This window comes from Callospermophilus lateralis, chromosome 7 (genome assembly GCF_048772815.1).
Source record: "Callospermophilus lateralis isolate mCalLat2 chromosome 7, mCalLat2.hap1, whole genome shotgun sequence".
Lineage (NCBI taxonomy): Eukaryota > Metazoa > Chordata > Mammalia > Rodentia > Sciuridae > Callospermophilus > Callospermophilus lateralis.
This window is the reverse complement of record NC_135311.1, coordinates 131832461-131850550: the sequence shown is the minus strand read 5'-3', so window position 1 is coordinate 131850550 and position 18090 is coordinate 131832461. Positions and strand designations below refer to the sequence as shown.

General features: G+C 59.8%; 1 protein-coding gene across 1 annotated transcript in view; it reads left to right on the top strand.

Moving 5' to 3' along the window:
- Igsf21 (immunoglobin superfamily member 21) overlaps window positions 1-10076 on the top strand; it is a 112884-nt gene extending 102808 nt beyond the window's left edge. The window contains exons 8-11 of the mRNA XM_077110088.1: window positions 8248-8333; window positions 8630-8822; window positions 9174-9212; window positions 9907-10076. Coding sequence (XP_076966203.1) covers window positions 8248-8333; window positions 8630-8822; window positions 9174-9212; window positions 9907-9980 — 392 coding nt within the window. The 3' untranslated portion in view covers window positions 9981-10076. The remainder of the gene's footprint in view (window positions 1-8247; window positions 8334-8629; window positions 8823-9173; window positions 9213-9906) is intronic.
- Window positions 10077-18090: the final 8014 nt, after the last annotated feature.

Below are 18090 nucleotides of genomic sequence, written 5' to 3'. Positions count from 1 at the left end.
GCTCTAAGGAACAGACTGCTCCTCCCGTGCTCCTGTCCCAGCTGAGTCAGAGCAGGGCAAGAGGGGACATGTGGGACTTCCCCACCAGAAATGCCCGCCTCCTACAGCCAGTGTTCGTGCTGACTGGGAGGGCGGGGGCAGCGGGTGGACGCACGACCCACGCAGGTCCTCTCTGCTTATGTCCCTTGAACCTGCTCTACAGCACACAGCAGCCCTTCCCTGAGCCCAGGATACCTGGGTTGTCACCTGAGTGGCCTGTAGCAGTCAGGGACTAGCCCAGGCCCCTCCTGACAGGGGCAGAAAGTAGTGATCAAGATGGTGGGACTGCACAGCCTGTGTGTTTCTGTGTCTCGCCGGCCCACCAGAAAACCCGACACCTCCTCAACATCAGCCACCGAGGGAGAGGATTCGTGCACCTTGTCACTGCCTGTGTGCCAGGCGTTTGCAGGGACCACCCCCTTCTGTTCTCGCAAGCTCGAGTTCGCCACGTGTTCCCATTTTACAGAGGAGCAAAACCGGGGCTTGGGTTGAGCTCCAGGACCCGAGTCACTTACTCGAATTAGCAGAGCTGGGATACTGAACCTGGTCTATTGCTTTCCTCACCCCCACAATGCCAGCCACTGATGTCACCAGCCCTGGGCCACATGCCCTTGGCTGGCTGTGAGGCTAGATCCCTGAGGGCCCTTTAAAATGGCCTTTTGGTTTCCACAGGCCACCTGCCCATACAGAAAACCGTAAGGGTGACACCTCCACCTCCAAAACACCTTTACTGAACACCTACTGTGTGCAGGACGGTAGCTTTTCTTGTGCTAACTCATTGGCTGCTCTTGGGAAGCCAGTGAGGCTGACAGTGTGAGCATCCACGTCACAGGCGGGAGACCACTCGAGGGGCCCAAGGGAGGGGAAGGTCAAAGCAGACAGTGTCCGCCCTGAGCTCTCCCTCTCCTCCTGCGGCGTCCATGTGACGCAGGCCCCGCCTCCTGGGTACCATGGACTGTGGCACTCCACAGAGGCATCACAGAGCCAGCCCTGTGCTTGGGGCTGGGGTCTTTTCAACCCAGAGCCTGCTCAGCCCCTCCCTGGTCAGCCCTTCCCCCTCTGGCCCCTCCCTCTTTCCCATAATCCCTCTGGCTCAGGTAGTGGGTGGGCAGCCATCATCTGGCCACCTGTCCATCAGAGCCACCCCCGCCTGGGTTGGGGGGAAGCCTGCACTTCCTGAGAGCTGGCTCCCTGGCCCCACCCACCAAGAAAGAGAAAGAGCAGAGGAGACTTCAGGTCAGCCTGTGGAAGGAGCACTAAGTGTCCCCCCCCCCAGGCCACAGCGGAGCACCTGCCTGCCCCACCCCAGGTGCCTCCTTACCTGGCACCATCCCTGTGGGCACCGCACCCAGCACAGAGTGAGGGGAAGAAAGGCCATTCACAGGCAGTGGACAGAAGCTGCCACATCTGTGCACCTGGGGAAGTGGCAATCGGGGGCACAGCAGGGCCACCAGGCAAAGGGGCTCACTTGGGGGAGTGGATAAAGATGGCCCTGGGCTGGCTTCCCCAGTCCCAGGCCTCTGAGCCTCAGTGTCCCGACTGTCCGATGGGGAGCAGGATGGGAACTGCAGGACCAGGCTGCAAGAGCTCCCTGGCCAGGTTCCCTTGTCACCGTGCTGTGGCCCTGTTGTCACTCCCGTCTCATAGGTGAGGGCCTGGGCTTTCAGCCAGCCAAGGCGTCAGCCTCCCGGAGCCCACCTTCTCCACCACTGTGCGCCCCACCTACCTGGGGGCCCTGAGGAGGCGGAGAGCCAGTGGGCGGGACCAGCGGCCTGCGGGGAGCTGGGGGTGAGTGAGCTCACCTTGCACTACCAGGCACTCGCACTCTGGGCGAGACAGTGGGGTGGAGGAGATGACCTGGGGGCACAGAACCCAAGCATATGGCAAGGACTTTGAAGGTCAGTCCACTAAAGGCCTGGGCTGGTCTCCTGCCGTGCACCTCGCTCTTGCCGTTCCCTCCCCGCCAGGCATGTTACCCGCAGTTCAAATGCCACCCGCTCCCTAAAGCCTCCAACACGCCTTCAGCTGGAAGGACCCCTCTGCACCCCTGTCCTGCTGGCGTGGCCGCTGCCATGTGACCTGGATCTCTGCCTGATGATGCCTGGAACCCATCTTGGTGGATGGCTTCACATTCTTCCCAGAGATCAAGCCAGAGGCCTGGGGACCACCCGCACGCCCACTCTTCGCATATCCCACGTCCAAACTTGTCCAGCCCTGGCCGGTCCACCCCAGAACATATCCCAGCCCTGCCCCTTCCCCAGCCCCAACCCTGCTCCCAGCCCCGCCCATTCTCCCAGCCCCGCCCCTGATTCCAAGCCCTGCCCCTTCCCCAGCCCCGCCCCTTCCCCAGCCCCGCCCATTCTCCCAGCCCCGCCCCTGACTCCAAGCCCCGCCCGCTTCAAGCCCCGCCCATTCCCCAGCCTCACCTCTGCTCCTGCCCCGCCCCTAATTCCCCGGCCCCGCCCACTCCAAGCCCCACCCCTTCTCTCAGCCCCCTCTCTTCTCCCAGCCTCGCCCCTGCTGCCCATCCCCCTGCGGCCACCCACCTAAGCACAGTCAGTTCACACCTGGAGTCACAGTCACCTCCACACTGGCTTTCTGCTTCCACTTTTGCTCCATCCCATTCTCCACCCCGCCTGATCTACTTAAAACATAAATCAGATCATGACTCACATGTCCACCGGCCCCTAACCCTCCAATGAAGACAAAGATTGATAGAACAGAATCCAGCCCAGAAACAGGCCGGGAGTGTGGAGTCAATGGATTTTTGACAAAGACCCCGGGGCTACGGAGTAAGGAGAGAGGAGTCTCTTTTTTAACAATGGCCCTGGAGCTCCTGAACACGCAGAGGGAAAATTGGGCCTGGACTCCTGCCTCCCCCGCAGACGAGTTAATCTGAAATGAATGATGGACCTAAGTGCAAAGCCGGCATCATGAAGCTCTGGAACAGAACTGGAAAATGTCTTCATGACATTGGGGTAGCAGGGAACTCCTAGAGCAGTCCAAAAACACCACTTGAAAAATGGAAAATTGGTTGGTTGGACTGAATCAAAATTCAAATCTGCTTACAAGAAGACCTCTTTAAGGAAATTACAAAGCAAACTACAGAATGAGAGAAAAAATGCTCAGTACACATCTGACAAAGCATTCAGACCCAGGATACATGAAGAAATGCTTCATAACCACGAGACGGCACACTTTTTAAGTAAAAATTTGCAAATGGCCAATCAATATACAAAAAGTTGTGTGCATTATGCGTCAGGGAAATGAAGATTAAAAGTTCAATGAGAAGCCAGGCATCCTGGCACAGGCCTGTAATCCCAGAGGCTTGGGAGGCTGAGATAGGAGGATAGCAAGTTCAAAGCCAGCCTCAGCAACAGCAAGGCGCTAAATAACTCAGTGAGGCCCTGTCTTTAAATAAAACACAAAATAGGGCTGGGGATGGGGCTCAGGGGTTGAGTGCCCTGAGTTCAATCCCTGGTACAAAAAAAAAAAAAAACCCACAAAACTTCAGTGAGAGTATTTTTACAACCATTAGTCTGGCTAAAAAAATCTTTTTGATCATTTTATTTTATTTTATTTTGGAGTGCTGAGGATGGAACCCAGACCCTTGTGCTTACTAGGTAAGCACTGTGCCCCCTAGCCACATGCCCAGCCAAACTGGCTAAATTTTAAAAACTGACAATACCAAATGTTGACAAGGAGAAAGAACAAGGAGAACCTTCCTGCATTGCTGGGACTATGAAATAGCACTACCCGCTAGGAAAATCCAGAGTTTCTTTCAAAGACAGAAAGCCCTCCACGCCACGAGCAACAGTTCTGCTCTGAAGAATCGATCCCAGAGAAATGAAAAATATGTCCCCAAAGATTTGGACCTGAATGTTCACTGCAGATTTATTTGTGCTTCAACAACAAAAAACAAAACAATGATTCAAATGCCCTTGGTTAGCAAGACAGATAAACAAATTTGTGGCATGTTTATATAATAAAATACTTTTCATCATTTCAAATGAATGAGCTTCGGAACCAACAGTGATGGAGTTTAACATCATGTCAAGCAAAAGAAATTAGATGATGAAAAGTGCTCGCTGTGCGAATTCGTTTCTGTGAAGTTCTAGAACAAGGAAACACACCTCTGTTGAGAGAAATGGAACAGCACTTACCCTGGAGAGTGGAGTTGGACAGGAAAGAAGCATACGGGACCCTCTGGAGAGACGGGAACATTCTAGAGTTTGCCAGGACGGTGGTTACGCCCATTCCCCGAATCAAAGTTTATCAGATTGTGCACTTCAGAACAGAGCCCTTCCTGACAGGTAGATTTCTATCACAACTTAGAAATGTATGAAGAAAGAGGGGAGACCCAGTCCCCCTGGCCGCCATTACCTCCAACCCAAATCTCAGCTCCAAGGTGCTTCTCTTCTATAACTCTCCCTTCGTTCCACCTGCTCCAGCCCCATGGCCTCCTTATTCTTGCCTGAATGATCCACACTCAAACCCTCTCTGAGTCTGTGCTTTTATTTTATTTTATTCTGGAGTGCTGAGGATGGAACCCAGACCCTTGTGCTTACTAGGCGAGCACTGTGCCCCCAAACCACACGCCCAGCAAACTGGCTAAATTTTAAAAACTGACAATACCAAGTGTTGACAAGGAGACAGAACAACCAGAACCCTCCTGCATTGCTGGGACTATCAAATAGCACTACCCCCTAGGAAAAGCCAGAGTTTCTTTCAAAGACAGAAAGCCCTCCACACCACGAGCAACAGTTCTGCTCTGAGCCTCTGGCTTTCCTTCCTTCCTGGAATAATCATACCCCAGACATTCTCAATTCCTCCCTCTGAGCCTCCACTGTCCCTAACAGCCTCTTCCTCCCAGCCCTTCCACCCCCACACTCTCTTTGTCTTCTGGAGTGACACTCATCTCAGAGTGTAGTCTGTATTTCCTTCTTGTCCAAACCCCCTACTGAGATTTGAGTTGCGAACGGGCAGGTCTTTAATTTGCCATGTTCATATGGTGCAGGGCTCAGAAAAAAACCCAACATATTACTTAAGCACTAGTTGAATAATTAGTTGGCTAATACTTCTCTGGGTTGTTGTGAAGATTAAGTAAAGGCAGTACACACAGAGTGTGTAGCCTAGTGACAGATGGAAGACGTATTCAGTGAATATAAACTGCCATTCTTATTAATCACTGCATCCCCAACATTGCCCTGCGCAGTAACTCATGCAAATTAGGTGTACAGTAAATAATTAGATGGATGGAGCAGATGAATGAATGGGTGGCTGAGCAGATTGCTAGACGTGTGGGTAGACAGTTGGGTGGATGTGTAGGTTTATGGATGGATGGGTGGATGGATGGATGGATGGATAGAGGATGGATGGATGGATGGATGGATGGATAGGGGTGGGTGGGTAGGTGGATGGATGAATGGATTGGATAGGTGGATAAATGGGTAGGTTTGTGGATGGATGGATGGAAGAATGGATGGATGGGTGGGTGGATAGAGGATGGATGGATGGATGGATGCATAGGTGGGTAGGTGAGTGGATGGATGGATGGTGGATTGGATAGGAGGTTAACAGGTAGGTTTGCGGATGATGGATAGATGGGTGGTGGATGATAGACGGATGGATTGGATTGGATAGGTGGAATATTGCAGGTTTGTGGATGGATGGATGGATGGTTAGGTGGATAGATGGGCAGTTTGTGGGTGGATAGTGGGTGGTGGACGGATAGATGGATAGATTGGATTACATAGGTGGATAGATGGGCAGGTTTGTGGATAGTGATGGATGCATAGGTGTAGATGGCAGGTTTGTGGAGGATGGTGGAGAGTGGTGGGTGGGTGGGGTGGGGGGGGGGATGGGTGGGAGTGGTTGGGTGGGGGGGGTGAGGTACTACTGTGCTGCGATGGATGGATGGGTGGGTGGGTGAGTTGCTATCTTAATGAACACCCCAAATTCCTGGGGGGAGCCTAGAAGAACTTTCCTGTGGACTTCACAGTGCTGTGTCAGGGCGCTGGGGAGAGAGGAGGGTGCCTATCTATTCAGGGCTTTTGCATTTCCGTGAGGTGGTGTCACTTCTTTACAGCTCGCACTGTGCCCTTGTCTCCCTCCCACTTCATTTGGGAGCATTTCTTAAGCCGGTGTGGCCTATGCTCCCCACTCAGGGGTGGGGGGCGGGTGGAACTACTTACCCAGGTCCTGCAGACAGAGGAGGGGGAGGCCTGGATCCGGGGTCTCTGGGCTCTGCTCTTCCTGCATGTCCAGGGTCTGAGAGGAGTAAACCTCAGGAGGCCAAGGCCTTGCCTTTGGGGCGCTCTCCGTGTGGGGTTCTAGAAGCAGCCAAGGGTCAGGCTTTGACCCCCGGGAGCGGGTCAGACGGCAACCTGCCTCACAGGCACTGGCCTGGGTGTGAGTCGGACGTCGGCGTCTAGCGCCTGTGAGGCAGCGGAGGAATGCGGTCCCTGTGCTGTCCGGGTCAGCAGGAAGGAGGCGTGGCCTCTGGAGAGCAGGGCAGCGAGGAGCCTGAGCTGGGAGGGGGCCGCTGCCTGGCCCCCGGTGCAGCCTTCTCCTGTGGGGCGCCCTCTGCTGGCCGCAGCCGACAGTGCTGCCGCAGCACCCAGACCCCACCCCCAGGGGCTTCCCTCTGGCCCCCCAACCCAGGTGGCACCTAAGAGGGAGTAGGAAGGCCAGGGGTGGCTGGGGCTTGCTAAGCCTTGGGTTCCTCTTGGGGACGATCTCGAGAGGCCAGAGGTGAGCTGGAATCAGGCACAGGGGGCGCAGGAAGGGCCGGGGGCGCAGGAAGGGCCGGGCGCTCGGTGTCCCTGAGGCGGACGCAGCGGACACGTGGCAGGGCGCTTGCCCAGCCTGCCCCATGCCCTGGGTCCCCTGCCCAGGACCAAGCCCATCATCTCCAGGGCAGCGGGCGGGTGCGGGCGAGGGTCCCCTCAACGGTCCCCACGGCGCGTTCGGGAAGGCCCCAGCAGACTCTGGAACACCCCCGCACAGCTGGCAGAGGCAGCAGCAGGCACCCTGCCTTCCTGCGGCGCCCACCCCTCGTGGCAGGCGCCGTCCCGGGCCCACGTGGCGCCTCAGCTGTCCTGCGCGTGGCTAATTAATAGCTCTTTGGTCTCCTTCTCGGAGAATGAAGTTGGCAGAGCCTGGGAGCCACCCACGTCTGCCAGCTGGGAGACTTCCGCTCCGAGCGCTGGGGAAGGACGGGCGCAGGGGCAGCCAGGGCAGCTGCGGCCACCCAGGGCACCCAGGGCCCCCCAGGCCAGGGACAAAGCTTCCTCCCACTGCCCAGCCCTGCGCGGTCCTCGGGCCCTGGAAGCTGAGCAGGCGCATCCCAGCCGGGCCGCCTCCCTGGCCAGCCTTGGTGCCCTGCACTGGCCGCTCCGGCCACCTGGAACCTTCCCTGACCACCTCACCCGAGGACAGCACCCTCTGCCTCTCAGCGCCTCCTGTCAAATCCTGTTGGCTTCTGAGGGCGCTGGGGGCGTCTCCTGGTACAGAGTGGAAGCCGAGGGGGTGGCGGGCGCTGGCCGTTTCCACTGTGTCCTTGCCTGCTCCGTGGAAAGCCATGGTGTCCCCGCCTGGGCACCCTCACCCTGGGATTCCAGAGAACTACGGGGACGGTTACCCTGGATGACGGAGCCCTGGATCAGGAGTCGGGAGACTGGGTCAGGGTCCTGATCCTTCCCACCCTGTGACCTCTGCCAAGTCCCTCTGTGACTCTGGGCCTCAGTGAAGAGAACCGGACACCGAGGACACTATGGCAGAACCCTCCTCCCCAGGGTTTAGAGCGAGTGGGCGCTGGATGGCTCGGGTGGCCAGGCTCGGGAACAGGCTCCCCGTGAGTGGCCGGGTTGCCCACCTGAGTCCCACCCCGGACTCTGCCCGTGTCCCACAGGTTCATACCGACCGGTTGCCCGTCTTTCTCCCACTGAGGAGTGAGCCCTACAGGGCAAGGACCATGTCCTGTCCCACTGAGTCCCCAGGTCCCGGGCAGGTCTGTCTGCTGCAGAGCTGGGGAACCTGTGTCAGTGGCTGGACGAGGGGGCAGCAGGCCCGACTGGGAAGCGGCCAGCTCCAGGGGTGCCGACTGCTGCCTGGCGGAGCCTTCCCTCCCGCTGCTGGCCTCCTTTCCTTGCTGGTCCCCCCACTGCCCGCCACATACCTCCTGACCTGACCTTCCTCTCCCTACAGTTGCCCCCAAAGGACCCAAAATCATGATGACACCTAGCCGAGCCAGGGTCGGGGACACGGTGAGGATTCTGGTCCACGGATTCCAGGTCAGCCTCTTTCTGAGCCCGAGGGGGTGGGCAGGTGGGAGGACACTCCCAGGGCACCAGCATTCCTGGTGACCCTTTCCTGTGCCCTTCCTTGCCCGAGGGCCACCGCCAGCTGGCCACAGTGTCCCAGTGTGGTCAGTGGCAGAATTAGCTACCACGAGGGGAGACGCTCTGTCCTCCTGGGTGGGGGGCAGGAGTGGACGGTGGCCGGCCCTGGCCAGGCCAGCCTCGGACCCTGCCGGCCCTGTCACGGCAGCTCCTCCTGTGACCCCGCTGTCCCCTGCTCCGGCCAACAGAACGAAGTCTTCCCGGAGCCCATGTTCACGTGGACGCGGGTGGGGAGCCGCCTCCTGGACGGCAGCACCGAGTTCGCGGGGAAGGAGCTGGTGCTGGAGCGGGTCCCGGCGGAGCTCAACGGCTCCATGTACCGCTGCACGGCCCAGAACCCGCTGGGCGCCACCGACACCCACACGCGGCTCATCGTGTTCGGTAAGCGGCCTCAGCTGGGGACCCCTGGGCTGCCCCAGGGGACGGCCCCGACTCGGAGCTGTCCCCAGAGGAGGGAGCAGCAGGGGCCGCGTCCTCTGAATTTGCCCTGAGAAGGTGCCCCCCCGAGAGGCAGTGTTGCCCCAGTGGTCAGAGCCCACCCGCCCCGGGGTCAGAGACTCTGGCTTAGCCCCAGCTCTGCCCACCTCCCCCGGCGCCTCATCTGCACGATGGGCTGATGTCACAGGCCGCAGAGAGGGCGGGAGGCTACCTGTCACTCCCGCGGGAGCTGCACAAGGGTCTCCCTCTGAGTTCCGGGGCCATCCCCTCTCTCCGTCTCTTTCTGTCCAACAGAAAACCCAAATATTCCCAGAGGAACGGAGGACTCCAACGGTAAGTCCCTTCTAAGGCTCCCTGCCTAAGCACGAGGACTCTCGAGGTCCAGGAAGCTCTGGTCCCCATGATGGTCCTCGCCCTCAGACAGACCGTGGCCCTCAGCTGGGCAGAGGGAGGGTCAGGTGTGGTCAGAGGGGGGCACCGAGGCAGTAAAGGGGCCCTGGGATCCCGAGGTAGCCGGCTAGGACTTGGGGAGCCAGTGTGTCCCCTGTCACCATCCATACCCTGACCCCAAGGGCATGTGTCCAGCAGTGACCGTGAGCCTGGTTCTGGGGCCCCAGTGACTCCACAGGACACCTGGGATCAGATTCCTCACCTGGGTCCTTCATGCTCTCCTCCCCAGGCTGCACCCCCCAACTTGAAAAGCACCCCAGGGACCCAGACACTGCTCCCAGACCCCCCACCCCACGTGCCCCCGGGCCAACCTCACCGTTCACAGTGGACGCCCCACCCCCAGGCCCCTCTGCCGTCCTGAGAGCTGCCAGGACGCCTGACCCCAGCCCAGCGGGCCTGGGTGGGGACGGGCCCCATGCGTGGGGCGGGCTGGCCGGCAGAGCTGGACCTGGTGCCCAATCCTGATGCCCAATCCAGTGTCTTCACTGGGGACCTCTAAGCTCGGCTGTCCCTGGGAAGCTCCCTGCAGTGCCCCCGTAGGTCTGCAGACTCTGACGCTGCCGCCCGCCTCCCGCAGGTTCTGCTTCTGGCCCTGCTGGTGTCCGGCTCGCCTTGGTGCTCGCCCTGACAGTGGCCCTGGAGCTGACGTGAGGGCGCGGCCGCCCCCAGGCCACCTGGCACTGACACCCCGCCATCGTTTTCATTCCTTTTCTAAACTATTTCCAGTCTTGTTCTTGATCTCTTTCTGTCTGTGTCTTGGCTTCTTCAATCGGTTTAATTAAAACAAACAGACCCACTTTCCCCACCTTGGTGCGTGGCGCTGCCTTCTTCCTCTGCTCTGTAGCAGCAAAGGGCACCTGCTGTCACCCCCAACTGGGACAGGCACAAAGGATATGGACCTCCCTGATGGAGGGTGGACATGTGGCCATTCTCTCACCCAGATCCTTACAGCCAGGTGTGGGAAGCGGCCAGAGACGCTCAGAAACCCCAAGATCCCTCAAGTATAAGTGTAATAGTCAGCCATTGCTCAAATAATGCTGTGTAACAAGCCAACCCAAATCTCAGTGGCACGCAGCAAGTGTTCATGATCACCTGCCGTTGGAGTGGCTCAGCTGACTGGGCTGGGCCCGGCTGGGCAGCTCTGCTTCAGGCCACCTGGTGGCCTCCAGTCCAGGTGGGCTCGGGTCTCCCCCACACATTTCTTTGTTCCATGGGCATTTGTTCTGGAGCCCAGGCATGCCAGCTCCCCATGACTCTAACAAGACGTCCGAGATCATTGACTTATAAAGAGAAAAGGTTTTTGGGGTTCATGGTTCAGAAGATTCCAATCCAGGCCTTCGCAGTAGGAGCACGTGGCAGGGCAGAACCTCCTATGTCCTGAAGAAGGTCAACTAGAGGAACAGGAAGAGGCCAGGGCCCACCCTCCCCTCCAGGGCACGCCCCGACCTGAGGACCTCCCAGGGCCTTACTAAATGTCCCACTTACTCCCAAGCCACCCTGGGGATTAAGCCTTTAACACCTGGCCCTTTGGGGACGTCCACCGCCTGAGCTCTAGAAGCACAAGCCAGCAAGCGCGTCCTAGGCTTGGCTTGGTGACCGAGAACACTGCTTATCCAGAGCACATCCCAGGGCCAAGGCCACCCCCAGTCACCCCCGGGGTAGTTTCCCAGAACCCTCTGCTCAGCCACGAGAGTCCCCACGTCACTCACCTCTCAGCTCAGGAGGCAGGGGTCCTGGGGAGGGGGTTGACCTCTCCCAGCCGTGGCCAAGGCTTCAGAGCAACGAGGAGACCGTGGGAAGCTGCATCCATAGGGACAGGACAGGCCACGCTGCAGGGACACGCTGTGCCCCAGTCTTACTGGCTTACCACGCAGAGAATAGCTTGGGCTCACAAAAAGCCAGTAGCCCCTTCCACCTCCTGGCTAGATCCTGGAACACGTGGCCTCTAGGCTGACCAGGGCAGGGCGGGGGGCTGGAGGATCACTGTGGCAGACAGACTAATGAGGTCCCGAAGATGTCCCTGTCCCAATCCCCAGAGCCTGAGACTATGTCATGGCAAAGGGGCTGGCTGATATGACCAAGTGAAGAATTCAAAGGTGCGAATAGAATCCTGGGGCACCCAGGGCCCCGTGAGATTACAAGGTCCTCATGAGAAGGAGGCAGAGTGAGGGGATGACAGAAGCAGGAGATGAAAGTGACATAAGAGAGCGGCCACCAAGCCCACACTGCAGTTGGACTCTCACAACCGGGAAGGGCATGGGACCGATTCTCACTAGCACCTCCAGAAGAACCAGCCCTGCCAACCCCGTATCCCCTAAGATAACATCAGGCTTCCCACTGCAGAATGCCAAGGTAATAATTCTGGGTTCTTCCAGGCCTCTTGTCACAGCAGCAGTTAGGAAACTCATACACTCAGACAGGATGTGATGGGGGGCCTGGCGCGGAGACATCTCTGCCTAAAGCCCATTGGTCAGGAGTAGTCACATGGCCCCAACCAGCTGCAAGGGATGCTGGGAAGTGTGGTCTTTGAGAGTGCCCTGGGAGAGGGAACCGCAACGAAGCCAGAGCACCGCGCGCGACACGGGACGTGGGGCCGAGGCTTCTCCTCCACAGTCAGGAGGCCATGACCTCCCTGAACCTCGGGTGCGTCTCCAGACCTTGCAGTCGTCTTGAGGATGGGCCGTCCCTCCCTACGCCGCAGGCCCCAGACTGGGCCTTGGGCTGTGGCTCCTTCCTCTTCCTGTCACCAGCCCCTTGGGCCCTGCTCAAGTCAGGACCTGGGTGCCCGGTGCCAGTATCTCCTCGCTGACTGCAGATCTCGACTCCCTGACTCCCCGGGTCCCAGCACCACATCCAGCTGGCCTCGGTGACCCCTTATCGCTAGAGAGCCCCAGTGCATCTCCAGCTGGAGTTGGCCACAGCCCAGTCCTTGGTGTCCCTTCCCAAACCTGCACCTGCCGGCCTCCCCTCCCTGGGCACAGCGTCCATCCCCTGGCTCCAGAACGCGTCACTGTTAGCCTCTGTTTACAGCCTTCCTCCCCTCCCCGTCCACCCACCCCTTAAAGCCCTCTCCTTCCCACTGTCCCCCCCCACAGCCACCTGCTGCCCACGCTCCTGCCCCCCCTGGGTCTTCTGGTCTCCCCAGGCCACAGCTCAGGCTCCCACAGCCGCGGTCCTCTGGAACACGCATCACAGGGCTGGGGACGCGGCTCTGTGGCCGGTGCCTAGCTGGCAGCAGGAGCCCTGCTCCATCCCTGGCCTGGCAAACCCCCGCTCAGAACCCTCCAGGGCCCCCCCCCCACTCAGGATCAGCCTGTACCACCCATACAGGGTGCCCTGGCGCACCCCTGGAACCCAGCAACTCAGGAGGCTGAGGCAGGAGGAGCGCTTGAGATCAGCCCGGCAGGATGGCGAGACTGCCCAAAAAAAGTGCTACAGGCCACGGCCTGCCTGTCCCCTGACTTTGTCTCAGTCACACCACCTTTCCCTGGCTCCGTTCCGCTCCTCTCTCTGCTCCTCCAACTCTCATGCCCGGTCCTGCCTTTGTCTGAGCTCCTGTCCCCAAGGTCACGTGTGGAAATCCTAGCCCCCCAAGGTGGTGGCATGGGAAGTGGGGCTGCTGGAGGGGACCCCGGGAAGGGACTGGGGCTCAGAAAGAGGCCCAGGGAGGACCCTGGCCTGCTCCACCCTGTGAGGACGCCAAGAGAAGAGGCCCTGGGAGGCAGGAGTCTCCAGGACAGGCCTCGACCCTGCAGCCTCCAGGACACAGAAAACAGGTCTGGAGCGCCAGCTGCCAGGCCGTGGGTCTCCTTTCCTTTATCTCCAAGGCAGCTGGAACAGGGAGGGAGGTGACGGGGACGACTGCAGCCAGCCCAGCGCTCGCAGGCCCAGCGGCTCAGCTCCCAGCCCTGCCTCTGAACTCAGTTTTTCCAATTACAAAAAAGGCAGTAATTACACTTAACTTGCAGACCATTTGTGACAAATTACACATCAGCATTTCCATATTTAGGAAGTCTCTCTGCGAGCAAGGCGCTGTGAAGAGCCCTCTGCCCGCGTCATCTCATCTGGTCTTCCAAACAGCCTTTCAACACAGGAAGTGCTGAGGAAACAGAGGCTCAGAGAGGTTGTGCAACTTGCCAATGGTCACAAAGCAAGTCCTGGAGCTGGGATCACCTATTCCTGGGCTTGATGCACCAGGTAACTTTGCTGCCATTGGTGAGACGCCGCGAACAGCATCAGGTGCAGACTAAGCCCCTGGCCAATGTTGGCTTCCTTTCCTCTCTCCCCCAGGAAGCCGCCCAATCAAGGTAGATGGTTCTTTTAAATATTCCAATGATCTTAAACTGGTCAGTTCAAGAGGCTGCACCATGAGGTGATGAAAGATGTGAGATCTGGAGTCAAACTCCCCTGTGTTCAAATCCTGATGTGGCTTTTGATGAGCTGTGTGATCTCAGGTCAGGTGCATACCCTCACTGTGCCTGTGGGACTTGACGGTGGAAATAAAAGAGTGACCATGCCTTCCACTCAGACTATTAGGAGAGCTGCTGAGAGTGTGAAGGTTTAAAGTTAGAAAGCATTGGCATACAGTAGGTGCTCAATAAATGTTATCTGTCGTTGTGACCCACTTGGCCTCAGGGGTAACCCAAACCTCCATCCTGTAGAACTCGATGAAGGAGCTCACCCGGTGCCGCAGTCTGGCTGGGCACAATTCAGGAGCCACTCATCAAGCAGAAAAGAACTTTATTTTTAGAACACACATGGTGCACCACAGGAGCTCTTCAGGAATTCCCTCCGAGCCCAACTGCCACCAATGGCTTCCCACAGCCTCTCAACCCCCCACTCCTCCTCTCTTGAGGCCCATTGGCTGGGTCATGTGGGCGGAGCCAAAAGAGTCCCCCAATGGGCAGCTCCGTGGTCTGAAAGGGCGGGGAAACAGCCCAATGAGCATCATCACAGAGGAGCCAATCATCTGGCAGCTGGAAGTTTGCTGGGGCCGCTGTGAGCCAATCAGCTGGAAGTTTGCTGGGGCCCCTTTGGCTGTGGCTCTCAACAACCCGGGACTCCTTTCCTGTCCTCCAAAGTCATTTCATGTCCCCAGGTCACCACAGGAAAACGGAGGGAAATGGGAGAGAAGGGAAAGATGAAGGGAGAGAGCGTCCCCGCGCTGACTCAGACCCTTGGCAAGGCTGTCCCCATGGCCCCCAGGAGAACCCTGGAAGGTGGCACTTCCAGCCAATGAGAGGGACACAGGGTTCTGCCCCCGCAGGGCCCCGGAGTCCTCGAGCAGAGCCCAGGTGGAGACCACTCCTTGCACACAGCCCTGCCCCTGCCCTGGACACTCTGATGCCCCCCGCCTGCCAAGTGGAGGGACGTGCCTACTGTGTCCTCGGCCCCCAGGACGCCAGCCTGAACCTGCAGCAGCCCAGCAAGGAGGGCAGGGGGGACCCCCACGTCTCCATGGCCAGTGGCCGCCTTGGAGGACAAAGTGACCCACAGGGGAAGAGGATGCGCTGTCTCTGGCCACCAAGTGGCCCATGGCCTCCGGGGCCCAGCGTCTGGTAAGGAGGAGCCCCTCACCCAGCCCCACGGGGCAGGCCTCGTCCTGCGCCAGGAGCAGACGAGCAGGTCAGCGGAGCCCAGGTGCGAGCTGAGAGGACAGAGGAGACTGGGTTGTGCCACCTCCGGCTCCCTGACGCACTGTCCAGTCTCCACGGGGTAAGGAGGGTGTCCCCTGGCAGCGGGCTCTGGACTCTGCACCAGGGACGAGCTCGGGGCAGTTGGGGGACTGGCCAGGGTGGGCCTGGCCAGGAGGGGGCCCAGGAGGGCCGAGCCGGGTGGCCCCACAGCTGCCACCTCCCAGGAGGGACCCCTCCAGGACAGCAGTGGCAGCTCATCCCACGAGCCCCAGGCTCCGTTGGGCTTGGACTTGGGCAGCTCCCAGGGTCGGGGTCTGCGGCCCGGTGGCCCTGCAGGAGTCCAGGTGCCCGGTGGCAGCCCGCCTGCGGAGCTCGCCTCCACCTGGCCCTTTTTGCTCCATCTCCCTCCGTCTCCGTGCGCGTGTGCTGAGGCTCCTCCTGGGGGACTATTAACTAAGAATAATTTATCCAAGAAATTTGTTATGTGAGAATTACCAATTAGACGTGATTATAACTTACCGCGGCCCACACTGCACCACTGCCGGGAACCTGAATCCCATTAAAACCTAATTAGCATACATTAAGTCCACGGCGGTCTCGCTGCAGTGCCAGCAGGTCTGAGCGGTGACTGGCTGGGCACAAGGCCCTGCTGCCCACCTCGTGTGCTGGCCACATCGGCCACGTGCCCAGGTGGGTGCCCGTCAGCCTTTGGGGCTGGAAGGTCATGCGTGAGGAAGGGGCCACTCCAGTGGACGCAGCTCTCAAAGCCAGTGCATGAGTGGCCAGCAGCGTGGACGGGCTTCCTTGGCACTGGGCCAGCTCAGCAAAGCGCTCTGGGGTGGGCACCAGGGCTGAGGCCACGGGGAGTGTCCTGCAGCCCCTGGGCGCCAGGGTGCTGGGTGGCTGGACACTGGCACCGTGGAAGGTCCCGTCCCTGGGCTCGAGGACGCAGTGGGTCCTGTGGGGGGCAGAACCCTGAGTGCCTCGCCCCTGTCCTGGGCAGTCACCGCCAACCCTGCCGAGCTGGTCCAGTGAGTCCCGTGTCCATCTTCTCAACCCTCATGAGGACTCGTTGTCACACAGGGGACCTGAGACTGAAGGAGCTCAAGGATCTTGCTCAAGGCCACAGAGCCACTGAGTCGCACGCTCAGCCCCGAGCCCAGGTGGCTTTTCTTTTTCAGTTCTGTCTCCTAGTGACTTGTTGCAGGTGAGGTCGACCTGGAGTCCCGTCGAGGCCAGGTGGCGTCAGTGCCTCCCTTGGCCAGCAGGGGGAGGCAGAGAGAGGGCGCCCTGGAGGGCAGGCTGGGTTCCCCAGTGGGTGGGAGCCAGGCCCTGGACGCAGTCTCCCAATCCGCGGTTTCTGGGTGGTCTGGGGGAAGTCCTTTGGGAAAACGCTGTGTGGTGGATGACGCCACTGTCCAGCAGACACTTCCTCCCTGCCATTCTGTAAGCTAAGGGTAACCTCCCCCAAGACGGAGCACGTTCCCTCCCCAGCCCCTTGATGTTGGGCTTGGCCATGGGACTCGATTTGGCAGCATGATGCTAGTGGTCTGAGCAGGGGCCTCCCATGGGATCCCCAGCTCGCTCCCTCATTTGCAGTGCATCACCATGACAACCTGCCCTGGGCAGTCCTGGGCTCGCCCCTCAGCTTGGAGCTGAGCCTGGCCCCAGCCAGCAGGCCTCGTGGACCATGGCAGAGAAACAAGGGTCTGCAGCTGATGTGCAGATGAGTGCCACCATGCCGTCGACTCCTTCCTTACACAGCAGTGGCTGACTGATACACCAGGGCCATCCACACATGAAAGATGAGAAACAGGACCTTCCAATGAGGTGTGCACAGGGGGCCAAGTCCCGTTGTCTGGCCTGTCCCCTCCCTGTCCATCATAAACAGTCTTGTTCCCGTTAATAGCCTCAGTAAATGACTTGCTGGAGCTCAGTTCCCACCCGGGCCTCCTCGGCCTCTCCCTGGCCAGCCTGCTGTCGACGAGGGACGTGAGGGCAGGGAGTCCTCCTGAAGGGCCATCCTGTCCCCTTCTGCACTGTCGCAGTCAGACGGCTGCCCCAGGGAAGGTCCCACCTGTCCCCAGGGACCATGTGGGCTCTGATCCGTGGGAGGGAGGGAGGCCGGGAGGCCGGGAGGCCAGGTCTGAGGGAGCCACAGAGAGAGGCAGCAGCCCTGTGGCCCCTGTCCTGGGACCGCGGACCTGGGCAGGAGCAGGCGTCCAGAGAAGGCCGAGGACAGAGCCTGGGGAGCTGCGTGGAAACGAGAGCGCACAGGCACTCAGCCCCCGTGTGACCAGGGCAGCGCCACCTGGCCACCTGGTGGGGCCCAGAGAACATCCCAGCAGCCTCTGGCCACCATCCCTGGTGCTGAAACCCCTTAAACCACCAGGCCACCTCCTCGTGCTCCAGGTGACCAGGCCCGGGCAGGTGGGAGGCTCCAGGTACGCAGGCCCAGCCCAGCGCCTTGGTGTCACCACATAGAGTGGCCACGCTCATCGGCTAGGCTGCGGTGACAAAGGACCTGAGCAGGCCGTGACAACAGAGGCCTGTGTCCCCCCAGTTCTGGAGGCCTGAGAGCCTGGTGTGGCCGGTCCCCCAGGACCCTGGCTTGTAGCTGCCGCCTTCCCCGCGTCCTCCGGGGCCTTCCCTCCCGGTGCCTGTGTCCTCCTCATCCCCCCGTGGAGGACTCCAGTGAGTGTCCTCGTGAGAAGATCCTCGGGGCGCTACCCTGAAGGGCCATCCTGTCCCTTTCCTGGGACGTCTCCTTCTCTGGAGGCCACCTGCAGCCATCTGAGGAGAGTGTGGGGCAGGGAAGGGACACTTTGGAGCGTCCTCTGGGGCTTACTCCCCTCTGTTCTTCCAAGGAGAGCGCGGAGCCCGCCCCGGAGCTGTGAATGCAGAGTCCCCACCCCACTGCTGTCCCTCGTGTCACACTGGGCGCTGGAGAACACAGCTCCCTGGGGCTGGGATGACCTGGGAAGCAGGATGTGGCCGCCCCTCGCCTGCCCCCACCCAGCAGGCTGCCCACGGACTGGCTGGGGGGAGGGTAACTGATGAGGGGAAGTGGGGCCTCCAGCCCCCGCCCGGGCAGGCCACAGGCCACAGGCAGAATGGAGGGGATG